Source organism: Fusarium subglutinans, assembly GCF_013396075.1.
Source record: "Fusarium subglutinans strain NRRL 66333 chromosome Unknown NRRL66333_c0000042, whole genome shotgun sequence".
NCBI lineage: Eukaryota > Fungi > Ascomycota > Sordariomycetes > Hypocreales > Nectriaceae > Fusarium > Fusarium subglutinans.
In genome coordinates this window covers 98,183-113,665 of record NW_023502105.1, presented here as the reverse complement: position 1 = coordinate 113,665, position 15,483 = coordinate 98,183, and the positions used below count along the sequence as shown (strand labels likewise).

The 15,483-nt window shown below is 49.0% G+C and overlaps 6 protein-coding genes across 6 annotated transcripts; 3 read left to right on the top strand and 3 right to left on the bottom strand.

The window, feature by feature from the left end:
• Nucleotides 1-1,262: 1,262 nt before the first annotated feature.
• Nucleotides 1,263-2,019, top strand: FSUBG_4625 (uncharacterized protein; the record flags this gene model as incomplete). The annotated part of the gene is made up of 5 exons (XM_036682635.1): nucleotides 1,263-1,340; nucleotides 1,386-1,518; nucleotides 1,574-1,718; nucleotides 1,773-1,847; nucleotides 1,914-2,019. 5 exons carry the CDS (start codon nucleotides 1,263-1,265, stop codon nucleotides 2,017-2,019), a joined length of 537 nt encoding a protein of 178 aa, XP_036539801.1.
• Nucleotides 2,020-3,587: 1,568 nt separating this feature from the next.
• Nucleotides 3,588-4,145, top strand: FSUBG_4624 (plastocyanin-like domain protein; the record flags this gene model as incomplete). Its single annotated transcript, XM_036682634.1, has 1 exon — nucleotides 3,588-4,145. One exon carries the CDS (start codon nucleotides 3,588-3,590, stop codon nucleotides 4,143-4,145), a length of 558 nt encoding a protein of 185 aa, XP_036539800.1.
• Nucleotides 4,146-4,738: 593 nt separating this feature from the next.
• FSUBG_4623 (isoamyl alcohol oxidase) lies at nucleotides 4,739-6,535 on the bottom strand (the record flags this gene model as incomplete). The annotated part of the gene is made up of 3 exons (XM_036682633.1): nucleotides 4,739-5,972; nucleotides 6,029-6,229; nucleotides 6,282-6,535. 3 exons carry the CDS (start codon nucleotides 6,533-6,535, stop codon nucleotides 4,739-4,741), a joined length of 1,689 nt encoding a protein of 562 aa, XP_036539799.1.
• A 1,861-nt stretch (nucleotides 6,536-8,396) lies between these two features.
• FSUBG_4622 (integral membrane protein PTH11) lies at nucleotides 8,397-9,918 on the top strand (the record flags this gene model as incomplete). The annotated part of the gene is made up of 4 exons (XM_036682632.1): nucleotides 8,397-8,513; nucleotides 8,565-8,700; nucleotides 8,747-9,419; nucleotides 9,471-9,918. The coding sequence occupies 4 exons, from the start codon at nucleotides 8,397-8,399 to the stop codon at nucleotides 9,916-9,918; spliced, it is 1,374 nt and encodes a 457-aa protein (XP_036539798.1).
• Nucleotides 9,919-11,393: 1,475 nt separating this feature from the next.
• FSUBG_4621 (CCC1-like protein) lies at nucleotides 11,394-12,215 on the bottom strand (the record flags this gene model as incomplete). Its single annotated transcript, XM_036682631.1, has 1 exon — nucleotides 11,394-12,215. The coding sequence occupies one exon, from the start codon at nucleotides 12,213-12,215 to the stop codon at nucleotides 11,394-11,396; it is 822 nt and encodes a 273-aa protein (XP_036539797.1).
• A 457-nt stretch (nucleotides 12,216-12,672) lies between these two features.
• On the bottom strand, nucleotides 12,673-14,643 carry FSUBG_4620 (4-coumarate ligase; the record flags this gene model as incomplete). Its single annotated transcript, XM_036682630.1, has 2 exons — nucleotides 12,673-14,393; nucleotides 14,472-14,643. The coding sequence occupies 2 exons, from the start codon at nucleotides 14,641-14,643 to the stop codon at nucleotides 12,673-12,675; spliced, it is 1,893 nt and encodes a 630-aa protein (XP_036539796.1).
• Between the last annotated feature and the right edge of the window lie 840 nt (nucleotides 14,644-15,483).

Below are 15,483 nucleotides of genomic sequence, written 5' to 3'. Positions count from 1 at the left end.
AATAGACCCAGGATGACCACATTTGGAGTATATTAATAAGCAGTAATGCTTAACGGCGATGAGCGATGACATTCCTGGTATTTGCGAGGACCTACCAAGTCGATAAATCTTGGCAAAATAAAAGCTAAATGTTCTTAAAGGATACTTATTTTGTATTTTTTTTTAAAGAGCTTAAGTTCTTTCTATTATTGTTTATTTCTTGTAGTCGTGTTGAATCAAGACTTGGGTGGATATCGTGGAGACGGCAAAAATTAGTTCCAGCACGAGAAAACATACAACACCGGGGATTCGCTGGTCGTCACCGACCCAACTACTAATCCAGCGCTTCGCAGCTTGACTATGGGAGAGCAGACGGGATCCCGTATTTTCTACGAGCTATGGTCGTATGTGACAGAGGGTCAAGCACATTCACCTTAAGTCAACAGATGCTGCGCCTCAGACCACCCTAGAATTGCAACAGCTTCAAGACAGTTGGAGCTAGAGGTCCGAGAAGGGGATGCAATCGGTCATCTCCGCCTTTTTCTCTGACCGGACTTGCATGTGACTGAAATGGCAGCCTGAAAGCGTTGCGTGTTCGATGTCTAGGAACACTGGGAACCTGGTTGAGATGATAGTCATTTAAGGGAGCCTGGAGTCAAACCCATCTTTATAAGGATATTGAATGGCAAACCTAGCTTGGTTCTTGGTTCTAAAGGACATGCTAAGACAATAAAGTCCTGCTTGTTCCCTGTTGCTCAATCATCCACAAACCTCTTAGCCACAATACGGATAGATTGGAAGGTGGGAGCGAGTTCAGTCTATCACAATCGAAACGTATTTTGTTGCTGTAATTATTTCTCCTCCTTAGTGCAGTAGTTTAGGGTATCAAGCATCGAGATCAGAGTTCATGATATTGACAGTTCATGGGGGAACGCACGACGCAGGTTAAACCTTTCAGACTGAAACCGAGACTCAGGATAGCTACAAGCTCTCAGAGCCATTGCCAGCACAATTAGACAGTTTTCCAGACAGTGCTCTTCATCATGTACTGTAGGTTCATAGCCCAATATCATGGTACGTCTGTGGCTGGCTGCTTACTCATCCTGGGCAAACATGAAGCTGTTGGTTCACGACACGGAAAAGCAAACATTGCCCTATCGAATTGAAGCTTTCTGGTTCTGGTTTGTGTTTCAAAATACCCCGCCTTGATTCATCCTACACGCAAGTCATCTTTCGTCACGCGACATTTATTCCCATCGTGTCCCCGTGCCGCCCCCTAGAACATGTCCTGGAGATCGCTGAGCCTACGAGGCAATCGGGGGGCTGGTAAGAAGATTCTTATCGCGTGCCTCATTTATATGGTATGTTTGTTATCTCTATGGCTGAAAGTCGGCTGACTTCAGTAGTGCGGACTTGAGCTGTCACGATTGGAGGAATTAGAACGGAAAGGAATTCAGCATGGAGACATTGTGCCATTTTTCGAGGAGAGAGGACAGCCTCTATGTTTCCATGCTCCGTCGGGCCTTTTCAAGGTTGAAGGTATGAAATCGAGCTCATCTTTATGCTTGGATTATCACTAAAGAGTTCTGTCCAGAGAGTCAAACGCCTGACGTTGCCATCTGGGTTGTTGATGGCTCAGATCGGTTAACCTGGGCCACATCAGCACAGAAACTGGCAGTTAAGCTGTCAAGTGGCGAGCTTCAACCACACGAGAGTTCGATCATTGTGGTTAACAAATTGTAAGTGGATAAACTGTTAAATACTCGATGCATTGGCTCATGATTGATCGACAGGGACTCGGTCAGCTGGTCTGAGAAGACATTCAAGGATGTAGTCGACGTATTCAGCGTTCTCAGTTTGAACAAGCGGTAAGATAAGCAAATCACAATACAAGGATGCCAACTTAACCGCTTTTAGTACTTTCATCATTCCAGTTTCCGCGTTCAAAGGGCAGAACGTACTTCCAGACTCGAAGGAGCCTTCGTGGGCAACCGGTCTATCTTCACAACAGTTTGGGGGATCAATCGCGGTGTCGAGTGATTGCTTGACAAGTCTACTCGGATAAAAATAGCGTCACTACTTCTTCGTCCATTCCGATATCTTCTACAGCAGTATTTTTAGAAATGAATCAGGGGATTCTTGTATAACCGAGAAGAAACATGAAGCCTTCTGATCTACTGCAAGATCTTATCAAGTCTATCAAAGTTGACTAGACTCAGACAACCCGCGACTCAAGATAGCTGGAGCGAGCCACCAATTTTGTGATTGGGAGTCGGATATGACATGCTGCGAGGTCATATATGAATGACGGGTTACAAGTGTGATGCTTGAATGTCCGTGAGGCTGAGTCCCGACGGCCAAGATGGCACTAAACTTAGAACGAGTACAGAGCTACTGCACACGAATTCATCCTTGAGTATGACAGGGGAATTCAGGTGCCATTAGTACCTGCTGATGTTTTAAATTTCTGGTTCTTCATCCATGCAGCCATCGAATGCTGACAACACGTCAAGCCCGCCTGTCCAACTCAGAACTGTCCTTATGCTGAGAAAGGACTTTGGTCACTGCCACCACGCATATGCCGTGCATCACAGAGAGACAATCCCATTGGGTCAAAGGCTTTGTGTTCTTAGGCCTGATGCTAATAATATGGGGGCCGTGCCACTTACCCAGAATTGTCAATTCCATGCGATGCTGTCCCAGCATGACCGCCACGTTCTGAACTTTGGTACTTGAGTGAGTGTCCTGGGATTTTATTTTCATTTGGGGTAAATTTTGGCTTACTGAGCATCGGGGGCAACCAAGAACTTAGCGCTCTGAAGGCAAGGATACCGCTGAGTGAGATTATTATGCCCGACGGTATAGGAAGCTTTGACGGTTATAGCGCCGGATGTCGTCAGAGCCGAAGCGGCCGAACCTGTTCAATCAGTGTATTTTCCAATTTTAATCTAATTCCCTGCCAGAGGAGAAAAAGCATGGGATTCGGGTAGTCGGCAATACAGGCATCACCATGCAAAGTAAGCTTCCCCGACTTAACAAGTACCAGCATCGCACAAACAAATCCCATGGCTTGAAACATAAGCAGCCTGTCAAAAAAGCACTTCCATGCTCCGACCAATAGAAAAGCTCTTACTCAGATAAAAATAAGAATCTCATCATCCATTCCACGTTGAGGCGCAGTGTTTGGGGGCTAGTGTAGACCACGCTTACAGCTCACTAAATGCCGAGAAACAGTCAGCTCCCCTCAGCCATGCTAGAAACAGATTTTGACCAATGAGGATAGAGAGGATCCTAGATTGACAGGTCTCGGAGGAGAGCTCTTCCGGAGATGGCTGAGTTGGACAGCTCGTTGCTATTCCCAGCTGAGGCGGTGGCACAGAGAGATGAGTTACACTGCGATGATGATGATGATGGCTTTGCGGAATTTGAAATAGATTGCTGAGAGAGTCAATTGTCTATATAATGAATGAGATATCCGGTCTACTGGCAATATTCTCATCATCATCACAACAATACTAACAATCAAACAACTTACACTCTCACACTACTCAACAACTTCAACTTTCACTTCAACTTCAACTCCAATTTCATTACTCAAAATCATCAAAATGTTCTCCAAGATCGTCTCTGCCACTCTTCTTCTCGCCGCCACTGTCTCCGCGGCACCCGCCTCCAAGACTGTCCGCTCAACACCCGACAAGACCGTCACTCTCACTGGAGTAACACACTCCGTCAACGCCGGGCTCGGTGGTCTCCGCTTCGACCCCGACAACGTCGTCGCTGAAGTCGGTGACGTTGTTGAGTGGCACTTCCTCCCCAAGAACCACACCGTCGCCCAGTCCAGCTTCGGCGAGCCCTGCCAGCCTCTCGCCGACGGCAGCGGTTTCTTCGCCGGCTTCAACTTCCCTACCCAGGAGGGCCAGGCTCCTGATGTCTTCCAGATTGTGGTTGAAGACTCCAAGCCCATCTGGTACTACTGTGCCCAGCAGATGGGAAACCATTGCCAGAACGGCATGGTTGGTGTGATCAACCAGAACTTCGATAACCAGGACTTCAGCCTCCGAAGACACAAGGAGCTTGCTGCTGAGACCGTCAAGTCGGTCATTCCCCCTGTTCAGCAGGGCGGAATGGTCATTCCTAACCCCAACCCCAACGGTGGCTTCTAAGCGACTTAGTATATGAGGTGTCAGGCACTGGCACAATGTCTTTTCACAGAATTGGCTTCACATTGGCGAAGAGGTGCTGGTGGGTTATAGGATAGAATATGGTTCGGGTTGAGATTGCACTTACATCTCCTACATTCCTTTCTAGATATATATATATTCAGACTTCAATAGATTGTTCTCTTATTCATACAAGATGCGTTGAATTTGACATTTTGCTACGGCATCATGTAATGACTGTACTATCTGATGACGAGAGCTTACATGGTAGCCTTCGGCTTCCATAAATTGGTAAGTCATTGATCGATAGACCTGTAAAGCCTATGGCGTCTGTCTCAACTGACAACGAGACATATTAAGCCAACATACTAGAAAATCCCATAACGCCATAATTTCTTTACTATTCAGCACCCCTCAGCGTCAGTGTATGCTATCAGAAGCCTGTCACATGATGAATGAAGCTGTACACAAACAGGTCGTGAAGAACTCTAGTAATATATACACCGTTGAATGCTAAAACCCCAGGCCATGCAGATTATGGATGCTAAATTGTATGATACAATTGAAATATGTGCTAATAGAAATCATTACAAGTCTTACGCCCTGCACATGCGACCATCATTGGCCACGGTCCAAGCCTCGCTTCCAACACCCTTGAAGTTATAAAACAAGGAGTTAGGATCCCACTTCCTCTTGATGGTGTTCAGACGGTTCCAGTTTGTCCCGTAGAAGACGTTCTTCCAATCAGGCTCGTTGAAGTCAGCCTCGTTCATGTAGGTGCCACTACCGGGAGTAACAGCCTTAAGCTGAGGCATGTAGACCTCGGTGATCTTCTTCTGATCAGCGATCATGTCGGACCAGCGAGTTGAGTCCCAAAGGGTTCCAAACTGCAGGGAAATAGCGGCCTTACGCCAGTATGAGGGGACACCGTTGGAGACGCCAGGGTAGGCCTCAAACTTGCCGCTGCTACCAGCGACGAGAACACCAGCGGCACCAAAGTTGCGCAGGACCTTGTTGAAATTGGCGTTATCAGTCTCAAGAACAGATCTGGGAATAAGACGACCGCCGAACTGGAACTGAGAGGCCTCCAGATGGCCACCGGGCAGAGGGCCGTTATAAAGCTCGTAGTGGTCACGGAAGCTCAGGGTGGTGTATGAGACGGTGGGCGTGAGGCCAGCCTTGGAGAGGTAGGCTGTGAAAGGAGCGAGAACCTCATCACGGACGTAGTCGCCAGTGGAGTTGGCGATGGTGACAGGCTTAATGGAGAGATAAGCGCTGGTGAGGATGTAGGTGACTGTAGCGTCGTGATCAATCATGGCGGGCAGAAGCTCGTGGAACTTGGTCACAGCATTGTAGAAGACATCCTTGTCGCTTCCAGCAACGAGGGTAAGAGTGGCACCACCAATGGTAGTGGTCTTGTGAGCTCGAACAGTCATAGAAGTGACGATACCAAAACTGGCACCACCACCGCCACTGAGAGCCCAGTAAAGGTCACTGTTCTCAGTGGCAGAGGCACGGACAATACGGCCAGCAGCAGTGACAACCTCAAACTCGAGGGTGTTGTCAGCACCAAGACCGTAGCTGGAGCTGAGAGGAGAGTGGCCACCGCCCAGAGTGAAGCCAGCAAGGCCTACAGTAGGGCATTCACCAGGGACACTGGTAAGTCCCTGGGAGTCGGCATACTCAACACTGTCAAAGCCCTGGATACCAGCACCAAGCTTAAAAGCAGGGCCGTTGTAAGTCTTGTCGGCCCATTGAACGACCTCAGTGTTCTTAAGATGATGAGTCCAGATAGCGAGGCCGCCAGCACCGGTAGATCGACCAAAGTAGCTAAGAGGAATAAAGTTAATAAGGTTATCGAACTTAAATCCGGGGTTGAAACGTACTCATGCGCCGTGTTTCGGACGACTAGCCGGATGTTGTAGTAATTTGCGAATTGAACGGCGGCAGCTACTTGGCGAGCATTCGAGACATTTACGGCGTAGCTAACGTAGTTTCCAAGGGTGCAGGGTTTCTCCTCCGCAGTGAAAGCGTCACAGCTCTGATTGGCGAACCAATTCTGCATCACCGACGATGAAGTCTCGATGCTAGTTAGGGTTAATTGGTGGCGTTCAGCGCTAGAAAGTCCGGAAAACCTACTGTGTCATGGGCCACTTCCATGCATCCTGGACGGCAGCGCAAGCCGCCTCGTCGTAGTTGGGGTCGTGGCATGGTGAGCCAAGGGGGACAGTCTTGATGAGAGCGCCATTGACGGTGGTGTTGAACTTGGCCCAGACGCTATCGGCAGGCCAGCACTTGTCGCTGGGAAGACAACGACAGCTAGCGCTTGTGGCGCTGGAGCTATCGATGAGAAGTGCTAGAGGCAGAAGCGCCAAGGAGAGGAGGGACTTCATTTTGAGGGTAGTTTGGAGCGGAATGAGTGACAAAGTGGCGTAGTTAGGCGGGACAGAATGAGTATTTATTCACGAGAATTTAGCATTTACAAGCCCCCTATTTCTGCAATCTAATCTGTCTACGGATGCAGTCCACGAAGTGCGTGCAGGCCTTGGATCCTTCAGCTCTCACCGCGCACTAGCAAGCTTCGTTGATTGTTGGTTCATCTTTGACTCTGCAATGCCATGCTGCCCTCCCGCGCGAATAACCATTCTTGGCAGGTCCCTCATGGGAGATGTGCATTAAGATGCCAGGGGGCCCTATATGGGGTTCTGATAGCCGAGTTACCCGAGGTATAGAAGGGTTCCAAGCGCCGGAGATTAAATATGAAAGAAGAAAAAGCCCATGTTGATCCCGATTGTTCCAGCCGGAATCCAACCGCCTTGGCAATCGACGAACCCAGTCATAGCCACGTGTTGATGATCTTTGTGGAAGAAGCCCGGCTCCGGTTGAGATGGCATTGCGGATCAGAGAGGGATTTTGCTTATGGATATTGGCTTCTGAGTCAAGTAGTCGAAAGTCAACGTAATAACATCATTCACATTCGCCACTTTTGACAGATTCTTCAGCGGCGGGGTCCCGCAGTTACAGGGCCAGACCACACTGCAGACATTCTCACGCAGGGAGGGTTTCAGCAAGGAGGTCGCCAATAAATGAATGCATGATACTCGCAGCACCTGAACGGTATATATTCCCCTTCTCAGTGTCACCCCGAACCATCATCTGGTCAAGTCCAACTCGCCACAGCCCTCTCACCAATCTTTGCTTGGACAAAGGTCCGATGCCATGATAGTTAGCGTCTTTAGCTTCAGGGGTCTCTCCGTCTCAGACCCCACTACACCACGAACCCCTTTGACGCAGAGGCGAGAGGGGACGAGAAAGAGGAAAAGCCCCCCCTTTTAACTCGCAAAACGGTAAATAAACGTTGAGTTATTTCTAGAATTGCTACGAGTCACTTTCCTAAATGGAGAGCGTGAGTATGCTTGGCAAACGGTGGCGCAATAGGCGAACCTACCTATACCATGGACGCTTTGATCTCGGATATACATCACCAAGAGGGTCTAGTGGGAATGGCTCAGGCGCCATGGTTACAGTAGGTAAAGAGAGTGGTTCGTGAAGAGGAGACTCGTGATGGATGATCTGCGGGCCCCAGTTCGGAGGATTCGGGAATCGAAAATGTTTAATCCATATCGAGACGTGATCTTCACTGTTCTTTTTGCTTTGACCATCAAAGCACCGCGATCGTCGTAGAAAGCAGCTTCATGGTTATGTAGTGCAAAGTAAAAAAGTGAAAAAGATCATCGGCCCAAGTGCCGGTTTTAGAGTTCTGACCACCGAGTGACGGTTTCACGTTTCACCCACCACTACAGATGTAGTGACACCTCCCTCTTTCGATTCCGCAGCCACCGTAAACGAACCTGTCAATATCAGACACCAAGTAATGGACCTTTTGTCCCCAATGATAACGCCGTATCCACTGCAAGCCATCAATCAAACTAATTAAGTTCATCCTGATCCGGCCTCTTGGGACCTCCTCTTCCGCCTTGGCTCACCTCGTTTTGATCGTATTCAGCCTGTTCTTGACTTGTCTATTCCCCATTATCATGTCTGTCTTGACTCGAAACACTGGATCAGATCAGTCTGTGCGGGTCTGACCGCGGAACTAACACACAAATCTGAACCACAGCTCGGGCAGTGACATAAAACTGGGCTGAAGTTCCCTTGCAGACGATCTTGTCTAGCCCTGCAACTACATATCAGTCCACCCTCTCCCACCCAATCCCCAGATCCATTTGTTTTTCCATCATCTTGCTTTTTACGATGCGGCTGCTGCGTGGGGCTGTCTTCGCTTCCCTTGCGGCTCTGCCGTTGGCTTTTGCCCAACAAGAGTCTTCTGCTGCTGCTGCTTCTGCTCTGTCTGCGTTACCGGAATGTGCTGTGAGTTTTTTTATGGCTTTCACATGTGAATAGCGACTGACGAGGACCTAGGCAAATTGTTTCGTGTCGGCCGTTGAGCGATCGACATGTGAACTTACAGACCAGAAGTGCATGTGCACCAACACCGCACTACAACAAGACATTGAAGGCTGCGTCATGCGCGCATGTACAATTCCACAGTCTCTCGGTATGTCAACCTTGTTCACTTCTTGTGCACCAACTCACATCTGTAGTCACGAAAAATGCCACTCTCACAGCATGTGGCGCTCCTATCAGAGACCACTCACCCCAATTCATAGTCCTCAATGAAGTCATGGCCATTATAACAGGAATCTTCATCGTCCAACGCTTCGGCACAAAGCTCTACTGGAAGCTCCCTCTCGGCCTTGATGATCTCTTCATTGTACTGACAATGTGTGTCGCCATTCCTTCCATCGTCATCAACTCTCGTGGTCTCGCTCCCAACGGCATGGGTCGCGACATCTGGACCGTCACACCTGATCAGATCACCTCGTTCGGAATGTTCTTCTACACCATGGCCATCCTGTACTTCTCACTACAAACGTTTCTGAAGCTGTCAATGCTGTTCTTCTACCTGAGAATCTTTCCGACGCAGAATGTCAGGAGGTTGCTTTGGGGAACTGTTGCCTTTACGGTTGTCTTTGGGCTTGTATTTATCTTCGTGGCCATCTTCCAGTGCCGGCCTATCAACTACTTCTGGCTGAAGTGGGATGGACAACATGAGGGCAAATGTGCCGATATCAACGCGGTCACTTGGTCGAATGCCGCTATCAACATCGCCCTTGACTTTTGGATCCTTGCCATTCCCTTATCTCAACTCAAGTCACTCAACTTGGATTGGCGAAAGAAGATCGGTGTTGGCATGATGTTCAGCGTCGGTATCTTGTAAGTTCATCCTCTGCCACCTTAGACTCTTCACTCACTAACATTTATAAGTGTCACAATCATGAGTATTCTGCGCCTTCACGCCACAGTCCAAGCCGGCGTCAAAACTACCAACGCAACATGGGAATACCTCGCTGTATCAAAATGGTCCACCATCGAAGGCAACGTTGGTATCATCTGCGCATGCATGCCGTCCCTCCGAATCTTGCTCGTCCGCCTATTCCCTAAGATTCTGGGTACTTCCCAACGCTACTACAACTATGGCAGCAAGAGCAACAAGCAAACACCTGGCAATACTCACAACCGCAGTGTTCCGCTTGGAACAAATGCCACTTCTCAAGCGGATCGATCACAAAGGCGGGTCGATCCTGTAGGCATTGAATGTCACAGGACATATGAGGTGGAATATGGAGACAATGATGAAACATACTTGGTTCATATGAAGGATATGGATCATAAGAGTGCGAGGTCAGAGGTCAGGTCGGAAACGTCTCTTTAACGTCATATACAAATAATTCCTATGTTAATGAATAAGAAGATAATGAAATTTAACTTCCTCATATTGCCCTAGATAATCTCAATGAGATGAGTGAACGATGTCACTGAATGATCTATAATTTTCCACCGGGCATGCAAATATACTTAGTGTGCCATGTTGCAGTCATTTATCTCGAGTAAGAGACGTTTGCTTTTGCATGTAAGTGAGATATTTGAAAACAGTCTTAGTCTGAATGAAAGCCTGATCATGATGTCAACTAGAAGCAGAACATTCACAAAGCTTTTTGTTCTTAGATCGTTATCTTAGATTACCAAGAAAGTCTCAGTTCTATTACAATTTGTATGCGATGAGTCCGTCTTGATAACATACTAGTGATGCATGAGAGCTAGCCAGGTGAAAGACATATATTAATAGGGTTCTTGAGAGTTTTATTAAATTTGCCGGTGGCTCGTGTTCGCTCAAATAAACATCAAGGCCCTGTTTTTGATAAGGATCGTTATGGAATTTTATGAATGCTTGACGTAGGTACTTGGACATGTCGCGGATGTTGCAACTAAAAATGCCGAGGTTGGGCGACCATCATTTTGAGGCTCTGAAGCCATGACAACAGGGAAAGTCAAAGTCATACCCTGGAGACCTATCTTCAACCGCATTCGCTACCAAATTCCCGGGGTTACAAGGATTCATCAATAAACTTTCGAGGTATCTTCAATCGAGCTGCCGAGCAGAATGGAAAGCTCAAGTGGTCCTACCCTGCAGCCCCACCCGGCTTAACCCCGGCTGTTTCCGCACAATAAAAAACCCTTCCTCGCTTCCCAAATCTTTCCCTCCTCAAGCCATTCGCCCTCCCCAACGCTGCGTTTCCATGCTACAAACAGAGAGACACGCCTCGCGCTGTCTCTCAATCACTCTTCGCATGTGGGAAATTCGGAGTAAGCCTCACCCATCGCTGACATCTGGCATTTTGCTGGAACCGTCGGTCTGCCGGTAACGGCCTGGCGTCAATGTCACGTCTGCAAAAGATATCAGAAATACTCAGAGCGCGTGCTTTCGTCACGCTGTCTCTATGGGAACGTCTTTGCGAGGCTCGTTTTGGGAAAAACTGAAGTGCGATACGCGGCGTCCTGTCCCCTTCGCGGGCTGGATGACTCAATTCCGATCACTCTGGGGAGGGCGATGGCTTCACTTTTTTTTCTTCAGGTCAGTGTTGATGATACCACCGAACAGATCACTACTAATGAGTGGGGGAGGAGGCAGGAATGAGAGTTGTGGGGTTAGGCAAACAAGCACTGCCTTTGGAGGAATGGAGTATTGTCATTTCGATCGCTAATACGAATATTCTTGATATCATCACTTTTATTCCTGTCGCACCCAAATCCTGAATCACGCCGTCCATCACGAGGACTTTGCTCGCGTCCAAAAGAACCTTAACGCCGTAGCCAAACGCCTCCGTCGCGCCATAATCACACCATCCTTCAAGAATCGTTCGAATCCAGACCCCGCACGATCGCATAGCTTGTGCCAGCTGCCAACATGCCAATAATTAATGTCTGCACTGCTCCCCAGACACCCGCACGATGATTGCGAATAGCGACGTAGTTCTTGACGTATCCAAATACCAACAACACAGCGACCGTAATACCAATCGATACGTATAATGCTTCGCGCACGCGAGACATCACGAAGTAGGGAATCATGGGGATCAGTCCGCCGATGAAGTAGCTCAATCCCATGGTGACCGCTGAGATCCATGCACGGTGAACGTTGGGCTCCTCGAGCTTGAGTTCGAAATCCATCATGAAGCGCACCCATTCTGCGGGGTTCTTGCAGAGCTCGTCTACCAAAGGTGCAGCGGCACTTCGCGAGACGCTGTACTTTTCCAAGACATCGTAAACACCCGTGCGCTCGTCACCAGGTCTGTTCTGTACCGCGAATTCTTTTTTACCAGCCTGTGAATGATACGCGTCGCGTTCTGTCACGGCGGCGAGGTACGCGCCTAGACCCATGCTGATCATGCCGGAGAAGAGCTCTGCTAGGCCAGCGATGATGACGACCTTGGCACTGCCGAGACTTGACAGGCCTGCTGTTAGTGCAAAAGGAACTGTGAGGCCGTCTGAGAAGCCAATGATGATGTCGCGAAGGACGTCGCTGTAGTCGACATGGCATTCTTCATGCTTGCTGTAGTTGGGGTGCAGTGGCCGCGCATCGTAGGCGGGATGGGAGCTTTGGTAGGAGATTGAGCGCTCAGTGGCAGGCTCTGGGAGGAGGGGAGTAGATTCTGATGTAATGTGTGTCATGGTGTTGTGCTGAGATTGACGTGATGGTGTTTGCGAGGTGGTGCTATCAGAATGAATGGCTTTATAAAGCAATTCGCCACAAGTTCAATTGGTAGGCAGGTTTAATTTATAATCAAGTCGAATGCAAACAAGATTTCTATCGTATACTTTCACATTCACTGCTGGTTCTCCAAGCAGGTCTTATACCCATCTCGGTCTTTGTCTCTCCACACCTTGCACAGACCGAAAAGAGCTCCCTTGTCCGAAAGGGCTAAGTCCGGGACCGAATCCATCACGGGTATTTAGAAGCCCGGCCAATCACGATGCATGTTTTAGTAATCTTGGTGTAAACACAGCTGAGACCTGCAATCTAAACTACCGGTTTATTAATAAGATACTCCATAAAGAGAAATGCTAGATGGAAAAAAGAGTTTTACAGGCGGTCTTAGTACATGCGTAGTGTAGTATAGTCAAAAATCTACAGCTTGTGGTCTCGCTTTTTGCGCTGGTAGAGTGAGACCTCAAAGCCCTGTATGCCGCCGTCCCGAATAACCCTTCGGAGAATCTTTCCACTCGGTGATTTGGGGATCGCTTTTACGAAGACAATTCCGCCAACAAGCCACTTGTACCGCGCTGAATGACTCTCGACCAAATCCTTAAGATCATGCGCCAACTTTTGAAGTTCGGCCTCTGACTTGCTCTCGTCTGCTGCGACAACATAAGCGCGTGGCCACTCTGTCGCTTCGTCCTTATCGTGCACGCCAATCACGCCAGCGTCAGCAACGTCATCGCTGCTGCAGAGAATAGCCTCCAATTCAGCGGGCGCGACTTGGTAGGCGCGGACTTTGATCATTTCTTTGATGCGGTCTGTGATGCAGAGAGTGCCCTCCTCGTCGAGATGACCGACGTCGCCGGTTCGGAGCCATCCATCTGAGGTGAACGCCTCCGTTGTGACGCTCATATCGGGCGCTTCTTTGCTTCCCAGTCCATGGGATGGGACATAAGCACTCATCAATCCGGGCGATCTTACAAGAATCTCACCCTCAGCACCGAACGGCGCAGCCTTTGTGGTGGAATCATCGGAGTTCAATTCACCCGACCCAGCGATCATGAGCTCAACGCCCCAATGGGGCTTTCCTGTATCGTGCTTGTAACTGTGCATGTCTTCTTCCCTTAGACCTCTTTGCAGAGTGACACTGCACGCTTCTGACATGCCGTAGCCAAGCCTCACAAGGAAGCCGAGTCGTTGGAAGACCTTCTCTACGACTTCATGGCCGAGAGGTGCACCGCCTGTGACACCTGCAACAACACTGCTGAAAGCATTGCGACCGCGCGCGTCGCGTCGCGCGAATGGTTCTACCACGGGCGACTTGGCGAGCATGACAGCCACGGGAGGTGCCATATGAAGATAAGTGATCTGTCGGCGCGGGATTGCGGATAAAACAGTATCGAGCTTGAATGCGGGCATAGTAAACACCGTAGAACCCGTCGCCAAAGCTAGTAAGAAGGTGTTGGTGAGACCGAAGACGTGGTAAAATGGCACATAGCCTAGCCATCGCTGGTGAAACCCGTAAAAGTCCGCATCATGCCACAGCGACGCGACTGAGAAGTTGATGGCTTGATGAGATAGCAAAACACCCTTTGATCGGCCTGATGTACCAGACGACCAGAGAATAATTGCTGTTCGTGTAGCGGCAGAGTCTGGCGAGAACGCGTAACCAGCAGTAAGAGGCTCTTTCGCTGGCATGAGAAGATTCTTCCAATCACCATCCTCAGCATGAGAAGCCGGCGAGAGAGGATACAAATCCCTCGCCACATCGACTGTGTAGACGCGCACACTTCTCTTGTACGCCTCGTCTTCCTGCTGCTCAAGCGCTTTCTCAACCGTGCTGAGGAAGGCTTTCGCTGTGAAGAACACGCGAGGACGCGAATTCTTGATGACCCATGAGAGCTCAGTAGCGGATAGTGAGGGCGATGCTAATGTGGTAGTTAAACCAGCTGCGATGGCACCCATCACGAGTGTCGCAAAGGGCAAACAGTTAGGCAATTGGATGAGCACCACAGGTGCGACCTCTGGGCCAGGACATGATGCTGTTGGGGGGAGGGTCTCGATTTCACTGGGGTCAAGACCAAGAGATTGGAGGTTTGATGCGAGAGTGAGGGCATCGCGCTTTACGCGTGAGTAAGTGAGAGGACGGTCTAGATAAGTCAGTGCGTGTCGCCATGATATGATGTTGAGTTTGTGCATGCAAGATTGAGTTCAGGAGTGCAACGTACCGCTGGCGTGGTCGACGAAAATGGGCTGATCATCATGGATCTTTGGCACACGTCTCGCTCTAGGCGTAAACTCATTTTCGTTTTGGAAGGGATTGCTGAATAAGAAGTCGAAGACGTTCGCGCCTGGGACGTTGGCGGGTGTGCCTACATAAGCGGGCTTTGTGTCTGCCATTGTGTGTCTCTGTGTTGGTGTAACTTTTTGCCCTTTGCTTTGTTGATGTTGCTCTGTTGGTTGCTGGGTGACACGCAGGGGGTGGTACGGTACAGGCTGCTTGTGAAAGGGAGAAATTGATGACAAGTCAAAGAGTCTGAAGCTGGAATTGGTCTTATAATTGAGGTGAGTGAGGTCGTTTACCGTATACCTTGGGTAGAACGATCGGGCCGGCGTGGAGATTGCGGAGACCCCGCGTTGAGAGCTGTCTTTCTCGGTTTCGGGCCTGAGAGACGGGAGGCGCTGCGGCTCGATCCTGCGGCAGTTGTTTTCGGCTGAGGATGTGCCTCGTTACGCGAATATCAGCAGATTCATATGAAATCACAGACAACGTGGTAAATTGATCGAATCAAAACAATATTATAAGCATACAAGCTGCCGAAAATAATTTCCATCTATTTAAACTAATGTAATCATCATATTTGCTACGATCTATGGCTGTTATTATCTAGCCGTTCAACGCTGACCGGGTATAAGAATATCCAGATCCTCACCGATTTAGGCAACCCGAGGCTTGAGCCCCGTAACAGTGAGAACAAGCCTGTAATTACGCTTCAATCAGATTCAAGATTTGCCGTGCCATTGAGTATATAGACGAAGATCAATTTAGTACTCACCTCGGTTTCTGATATTTTGTTTCATCTTAGTAGCACCGGCATTAGGAGGTCGGTACATGATTTGTTCGCCTAGCGCCCCTGCCTAAGAGACTTCAGTAAGCGACGCAGCTCTCATAGCATGAAAAGATACTTAAGTACTAGAAGTCTCCTCGTAAGATTTCATAAGGACCTGCACTTGTCGGAG